Source organism: Tursiops truncatus, chromosome 4, assembly GCF_011762595.2.
Source record: "Tursiops truncatus isolate mTurTru1 chromosome 4, mTurTru1.mat.Y, whole genome shotgun sequence".
Taxonomy (NCBI): Eukaryota; Metazoa; Chordata; class Mammalia; order Artiodactyla; family Delphinidae; genus Tursiops; species Tursiops truncatus.
Genome location: NC_047037.1, coordinates 136536495 through 136544797, shown reverse-complemented (window position 1 = coordinate 136544797; position 8303 = coordinate 136536495). Strand labels below are relative to the sequence as shown.

The window sequence follows — 8303 nt, the reverse complement described above, 5'->3', positions numbered from 1 at the left end:
GCACATATAATGCACATGTTAACTTTATAACAACCCTATGAATTGGCTATCATGATTACCATTTTGTAAGTGTGAAAACTGAGGATCAATCAGTGAATTTTAAGTCTATTGTTCTACTCAGGCTGCCATAACAGAATACTACAGACTGGGGGGCTTAAACAGCAGCAATTTATTTTCTCACCGTTCTGGGGGCTGGAAGTTTAAGATCAAGGTGCCAACAAGGTTGGTTTCTGGTGACCTCTGTTGGTTTGGAAAGACCTTTCTTCCTGGCTTACAGACAGCTGTATTCTCACTGTGTCCTCACGTGGCCTTTCCTCTGTGTGCACACCCCTGGTGTCTCATCCTCTTGGATCAGGGCTCCACCCTTCTGACCTCATTTAACCTTAATTATGTCCTCAAAGCCCCCTCTCCAAATACAGTCACACTGGGGGTTAGGGCTTCAACATATTTGGGGGTGGAGTGGAGGTGCAGTTTGGTCCCTAACTGATAGCATGACCAGGAGCCCACAGTTGCTGAGTGGTAGACCCAATACTGTCTGAATCTAAACATTTCTTTATCCAGAGTGCACTGCCTCTCACATACCACAGCATCTCAGAGAGAGTGCGGACACATCCCACTGTAAAAGCTGACTCTTAGAACTTGCTGGCAGGGAGACAATTTCACAGCAGTTAAGCTCTGTCCCTGTGAGAAGGGTGGTGAAGTCCTTACACAAGCTAGATCACAGAGGCCAGGAGTCCAAGGCAACCCATTCAGATGACACCCCCCAAAAAAGACTTCATCTACACTGTTAATAGCTACACAAATGGTCAAATGGTGGTTTCCTACCATATTCCATCCACAGTGGGATTTCCATGACCTCCAAAGAGCCAGCTTTTCATTCAGTTTTTCTTTTCTTTTTTCCAAACCACCAGCTAACGTCCTGGAGGGTGACTCCATGGACCAGGATGTCGAGAGCCCTGTGGCCATTCACCAGCCAAAGTTGCCTAAGCAGGCCAGGGACGACCTGCCAAGACACATCAGCCGAGACCGGACCAAAAGGAAAATCCAGAGGTATGTGCGGAAAGATGGAAAGTGCAACGTCCACCATGGCAACGTGAGGGAGACCTATCGCTACCTGACCGATATCTTCACCACCTTAGTAGACCTCAAGTGGAGATTCAACCTGTTGATTTTCGTCATGGTTTACACAGTGACATGGCTCTTTTTTGGAATGATCTGGTGGCTAATTGCATACATCCGAGGAGACATGGACCACATAGAGGACCCTTCATGGACTCCTTGCGTCACCAACCTCAATGGGTTCGTCTCTGCTTTTTTATTCTCCATAGAGACAGAAACCACCATTGGTTATGGCTATCGGGTCATCACGGACAAGTGCCCAGAGGGAATTATTCTCCTCTTAATCCAATCTGTTTTGGGGTCCATTGTCAATGCATTCATGGTGGGATGCATGTTTGTAAAAATATCTCAACCCAAGAAGAGGGCAGAGACCCTGGTTTTTTCCACCCATGCGGTGATTTCCATGAGGGATGGGAAACTGTGCCTGATGTTTCGCGTAGGGGATCTGAGGAATTCCCACATCGTGGAGGCTTCCATCAGAGCTAAGTTGATCAAATCCAAACAGACCTCAGAGGGGGAGTTCATCCCCTTGAACCAGACGGATATCAACGTAGGGTATTACACTGGCGATGACCGTCTTTTTCTGGTGTCACCACTCATCATTAGCCATGAAATTAACCAACAGAGTCCTTTCTGGGAGATCTCCAAAGCCCAGCTGCCCAAAGAGGAACTGGAAATCGTGGTCATCCTAGAAGGCATGGTGGAAGCTACAGGTAAGGTGTGCTCCATCCGGGGGTATCTGTGGGATCAATGCTCATTTTAAACTGAACCTCACATTCTTATTTTTGACAAAATATGGAAAACTGAACCTCACTCACTATTGACGCCACCTCTTTATTCATGAAGTAGTATGTGGCCTATAACCTTAAGTATGTCCACCACAAAGTCTAACAATTTAGCTTTTTAAAAGCCCTTGGGAAAATAAATTAACAAACAATTTTTTAAAACACCTCTTAATATATTTTAAATTTTCAAATATTTACTTAAATTAAAATTTGATCTCTCTCTAAAGCAATTTTTAGATTGTTTTAAAGCATTGTTTAAATTAAATACTTGAGGTTATTTATTGCCAAGCCAGGAGGAAGAAGTTAAGCCTTTCAAAGGAAGCCTGACAAATTGCTTTAATAAAAATACAATTTTGCCCGTTCTTTGGGAGCCATTTGCAAGACCCATAGCCTTGCTTTTTCTTTTATATCAGTTGAGCACTTGGTATCTTTTCCCTATACTCTACCTGCCAAATCCCCTGTAGATATAATAATGCAGACCCAGTAAATAACTCTAACAGGAAAGAAAAAATATTGATATCCACTCATCATAATTCTATTGACCCATCTGCTTTGAACAGCTAACTACTGGTGTATTTTAACAAAGATGATCTGTTCTAAAAATAGAGAAATGGTCTGTTTTTATTGAAGTCTTCACTCATATCTTTCCATACATGTTACACATCCCAGGAGCAAAGGAGGTTCTGCCTGTATTTATCTGTAACTTTCTATGAAATAGAGCCATAAACTCTGCCTTAAGCTAACAATAGTGCCTGTGGGAAAAGTATAAACTAGAACACTAATTCAAGCTTTGCTTTACTATTCTTCTGAGTCATTAGTCTTGGGATCCTCTTTAGTTATACAATCTGCCCTTCTGTGCTTTGAGGTCTTCAACTTGAGGCTCAAGTAAGTTTACACAATCTGAAAATGCACGGCTACCAGCAGACCCCAGACTCTTCATCCACCCATAACCTGACCTCAGTCATCCGTCAAATGAAAGTCATTACTCCCATGTCTCAGCCTCCCTGGACCCAACAGGCAAAGTCATTACCTCTAACAAATTTCTCTTATAGTGGTAAAAACGTTTGCAATAGTTTTTTAAAATGCAGCAAACAATGAAAATGTGAGTAAAAGGCTTTGCATGAAGTGTGATCCTTTGCATAAGGCAAAAGGAACATCTAAAACAAAAATAATCATTGTGAAATTATAAATAAGTGCTGCACATGTGCACTGGGCTATCTGTACCCTGAGCCTGACTTTGGGGTGCCCTCGTGAGCCAATAGTTGTGTGAGGGGAGGGAGGAGGAAGGAGGGGGGAGGAGGGCGGGGAGAAACCAACTCAATAAGAGAGCTCCGTCATTTTCCCACAGACCAGAAACTACTCCCACCTCGGCCAAGCACCTGGACTCTGGGTCCCCCTAGTGGTAACCACTGAGATACAGTCTCTGGCAGCATAAACTGACCACTTATGATGCGCTTTTAATATTAGATTTCTCGCTATAAACTCTCCGGATAGGACAGAAAGGAGGGGAGTGGACAAGCCTTGTTCTCCTTCTGTCTCTGAGCTCAAGAAGCAAAAGCCAGTGGAGACGTACCCTCTGTTTACTGGTGTTAATCTGAGCTTCGAATTGCAGGAGCTGTGTTCCCTCAAATCAAAACCCAAGCTCTAAAAATAAGTCAGTCCGGAATAAGCAACTTACCTTTGTGATGTCTCTGAGTCGGAATTCTCCCTGGGGCAGACCCTGTCTTTCTGAAGATAGCTTGTAATGACTGAGCCTTTCCAAATAGGGGAACATCCTTTTGTTGGTAGTTAATAGTGATACCTCTGAGCATTCGGTGGCCTTTCTACTGCTTTCATAGAGAAAACTGGGTACTTGCCAGCAAAAAAAAGAATCAAAGGCAACCACTATTAACTTTCTAAAAGTAATAATAATAATTTTCTAATTTTTGGAAAGTGGAGGAAAGAGTGTTCTAGAAAGTTCTGGGTTTGTCTGGAAGCTGGACACGTCTTGATCCTTTCCTGATAGGATTCGTAGAGTTCAGTCTTTCCAGCACATCTCATCTCTTAATTTAACGAGGCACACTTTTTTTCTTTGTGAATGAAAAGCACAGTTGGGATTTATGGGTATTAAGTAGGCCCTTGGGGTGGGGGGAATGTTTCAATGAATCAAAGCCACAGGAAAAAAAATAGATGTGGACCAAATGCACCCTGAGGAAAACAGATTCACAAGGATCTAATTATTCATTGGAAGGCTAGATGGGAAATCAGGAGCCATGAAAACCGCAAGCTGACACAAAGGGGCCTCTGCTTGACTCATGCTTTCTTTCAAGTATGTCTTAGTTGACCTGAAACTACTCTCAGTGACCTCAGTTAGGATGCCTCTTTCAAGGACGAGCCTCACCATCGCCACCACTGCAACCTCCATGCGATGCCCTCCCTCTTTCTGTCTTGCACGTCGTGGGCACACAGCGACCCCGACGTGGTATTTTCTGGGGATCCGAGCTACCAGGCAGTCGGCTGACCCAGCAGGTCCTTTAGTCCACTGGGTGCTCAGGCCCCTCACAGGCCAGCTGGTTGACACATAATATGCCCACTCCAGTTGTGCTGCCCCAAGCCTGCTTCGTCACATCACTCAGGGTCAGGCTCGTCTTTAGAAAACGGGAGTAAGCTCCTTGAAGGCGGGAGGTGAGTCTTGCCCACCTTTGATGTTCTGCAGGTCCTGGCCCCAGTCCTTCATTCAGTGAGTTCTCTGGCCTCATAAAAGACAGACTCACACCCACAAAAGACAGACCCACGTTCTTGGTGGATGGTTTCAGTCTGGTCCTGCCCCAAGTCAGGGGGATGTGTCACCTCTCAAGAACCTTCCAGTCATGTGGTTCTATTTTTGAAAATGAATCAAACCCTGGAAAATTCTGACACCAGCCACCCAGACATCTGGGAACTGGCCGTGTCTCATCCCATAAATATATTTTTAAAGGGGGCCCTTTATGTTCCTGACACAGGGGCAATTTGGAGATAGTGATGTTTACAGAAGGGTTCATAGCTACGTAAACAAACATGCCGAGCAGCTGTGGCAAGTGAGCCTTAAATAGTAAAGCATTCATATAGCCTGTTATTTATAGAGGGCAAATTGGCATAGAGGCTAGATGACAGCCACACAGAGCTGGGCCCGGTGCCAGCCAGCTCCTCACTATAGGCTTTCTGATTGATGAACTTCCATATTTACCCCCAACGATTATGCAACTATGACAGGCAGCCCTTTCCAACACCTCAGCAAATATGTCTCCTTAGAATGAATCCCATTAAGCTTTTTTTTTAATTTTTATTTTATATCGGAGTATAGTCAATTCACAATGTTGTGTTAGTTTCAGGTGTATGGCAAAGTGATTCAGTTATACATATACATATACCTCTTCTTTTTCAGATTTTTTTTCCATATAGTTTATTATAGAATATTGAGTAGAATTTCCTGTGCTATACAGTAGGTCCTTGCTGATTATCTGTTTTAAGCTCTTTTTTTTTGCCTTTTTTATTATGGAAACTATAAAACTTATATAAAAGTAGACCAAATCCTATAATCAACTCCCATGTACCCATCATTCAATTTCTATAATTGTCAATTCATGGCCAAACTTGTTTCATCTGTGTCACCCACTCACTAACTGCCCCTCCAGCATCATATTTTATCTGCAAATATATCAATATGTCTCTAAAAGATAAGGACTCTTTTAAAAACATAACTGTAGGGCTTCCCGGTGGCGCAGTGGTTAAGAATCCGCCTGCCAATGCAGGGGACACGGGTTCGAGCCCTGGTCCCGGAAGATCCCACATGCTGCGGAGCAACTAAGCCCGTGCACCACAACAACTGAGCCTGTGCTCTAGCCCATGAGCCACAACTACTGAGCCCATGTGCCACAACTGCTGAAGCCCATGCGCCTAGAGCCCGTGCCCCACAACAAGAGAAGCCACCGCGATGAGAAGGCTGCGCACCGCAACAAAGAGTAGCCCCACCTCCTGCAACTAGAGAAAGCCCGTGTGCAGCAACGAAGACCCAATGCTGCCAAAAATAAATAAAATAAAATTAATTAATTTAAAAAACATAACTATAACACTGTTATGACACCTAAAACAATTAATGATCATTTCTTAAGATCCAATATCTACTAAATGCTCTGACTTCCATTTGTCTCATAAATGTCTTTTTAAGTTTTGTTTAAATCTGCTGTTTGAATCCAAATCAGGTTAGCACACTGTTATCGGCTGAGATCTCTTCCAAGCCTTAGTCTATGAGCTCCCCTTCCATCCCTGTGGGGTTTTTATCTTTCAAGTTTTTCTCAAAGAAGAGAGTTTCTGAAATATTTATATACTACGAAGAAAGCTGGGGAAAGTGGAGGGTGGGAGGAAGCCAACTTAGTGAAGATATACTAGATAACACTTTGTAGATGAGGAAGCAGGGCTGACTGTCCAGACGTCAGTATCTACGGGTTACCAAGGAGGAGGGGGAGTGTGTGTCAGAAGTAGGCAAGCAAACCGGAAGTAGGTGAGGGCAAGCCATCCTTCCCCACAGGAAAGCTCAGTTCTTTATTCACATGAGGAGAGCTTAGTCACATAAATCACATCACAGGATTTTTGAGTTGCAAGAGTCTTCGCCCTACTCTTAATTACTTTACAGGTGAGGAAATGGATGCCCAGCAAAACTAGCGAGTTGGCTAAGGTGCGATAGTTACGGGCAGAGCAAGACCTTGAAACCCTAAACCACGGATGATGTCCAGCCTCCAAGTTCAGTGCTCTTTGCATCATGAATGCTGTTGGTTCGTGAAGATTCTGCAGAGCATGCACCCAAAAAGATGACTGGTATTTAACGTGCAGACAGGCTCTCTTTTCTCCCATCCTTAGCTCTTTTTCTTTAAGGCTTCTCCTTTGGTCTCCAATGTTATCAGTTCATTTTAAAATTCTTTATTACATTCACATGAATTTTTAACAAGCATATATTAAAATGAGATCTGCCACAAAACTGTTCTGAAATCAAAATTCAATAAGCACCGTCTACAAAAATACTCCTGGAAGAATATAATGTTCTGTCAAATCTGATTTCCAAGAACCACTTTCCTTTGCCATAGTCAAAATGCCACTTCTCTATAACAGAGGAGAATATGAGATCACAGAGTTTGAACAGGTGGCATTTCTCAGCTAAGATGGTTGAGGGTTAGCATCACAGTACTTTTAAGCTGTTTCTACTAATGATATTTCATAGCCATTGTATTTTTCAAATCTTATTTTCCCCTTTAGATAGGTAGCTGCTAGTCTCTCCACTGGCAAGTCATTATCTCCAGATTTACCATTCTTCTTTTAAGAGTTGTAACCCCAACTACCCAGCCTAGGAAAAGAGTTAACTGATAAGATCTGGAATGCTAAGATCTTGGGTGAAAATCTCGTGGTAAATCTCTATAAGGCACAATTAAAAAAATTCAAAGACATGTGAATTTATTTTTCCTGGATGGAAATCTACCACTCATCAACATCAAGAAATCCAACCATTCTTTCTTCTTCGAGCATTAGGTTCAGGTGATCTATTCAGGGCTTCCTCCCAAATGCCTACCTCAGTGTAATACACCTAAGTAGTGTCAGTGACTGGATAAAAACTGATAATACCTGCTCCCTAAATATGGTAAACTTTTTGTGATTCTAAGCAGTTTGGGGACACTGTTCTGGTCCTAACCATCTGAGGCTGGATGCAGTAGAGCACACATAGAATTTTATACTTTTCCGCCGCCCCTCTAGAAGAAAGAGACTGTAACCCTGTTAAACGTTATACCTCTGTTAAACATTATACCTCTGTGAAACATTATACCTCTGTGAAACATTTCTCCTAATTTAGAAGGCACTTAGGATCTCATAACTTAGATAGCAGTGTATTGAGGTCACCATAGACTATTGTGGTTGAAAAGACAAAAATACTGGATAATTATCAAACTTTTCATTATTAAAACATCAATAGCAGAAAATCCATTGTTCTTCCTTCTCCAAATGGGCTGTGAGGAGCTCATAAAATAGATGTTCAGTAGAAGTCAGGAATGGCCGCACAATATATACAATTTAAAGTTCAAACCCAAGGTAAAAAATAGACTAGCATGTAAAAGTTAGCTCTGACTCAAACTCGGAAGTCAGTACTCATGTTGGGAAGAAACTGCACCATTCAGATTAAGAGATGAGTATCAAAGAGTGGGAAGCCTCTAATTAGTGCATCCTGAAATAAATCGAGCTTTATTATTTCCCAGGGCATTCAGTAATATGAGTGCTGACAGCATGATGCCAGTGAAGCAGTTCTACCTGACAATTTCTAATGACCAGAAGAGGATCATTGGGGAAAACCATATAACTTATTCACACATGCACACACACACACACACACACACACAC

The 8303-nt window shown here is 42.6% G+C and overlaps 1 protein-coding gene across 1 annotated transcript in view; it reads left to right on the top strand.

The window, feature by feature from the left end:
• The first annotated feature begins 919 nt into the window (after positions 1-919).
• Positions 920-8303, top strand: part of KCNJ6 (potassium inwardly rectifying channel subfamily J member 6) — an 87978-nt gene continuing 80594 nt past the window's right edge. Inside the window, exon 1 of the mRNA XM_019922288.3 lies at positions 920-1832. Within this exon, the coding sequence (XP_019777847.2) occupies positions 935-1832 (898 nt within the window). The 5' untranslated portion in view covers positions 920-934. The remainder of the gene's footprint in view (positions 1833-8303) is intronic.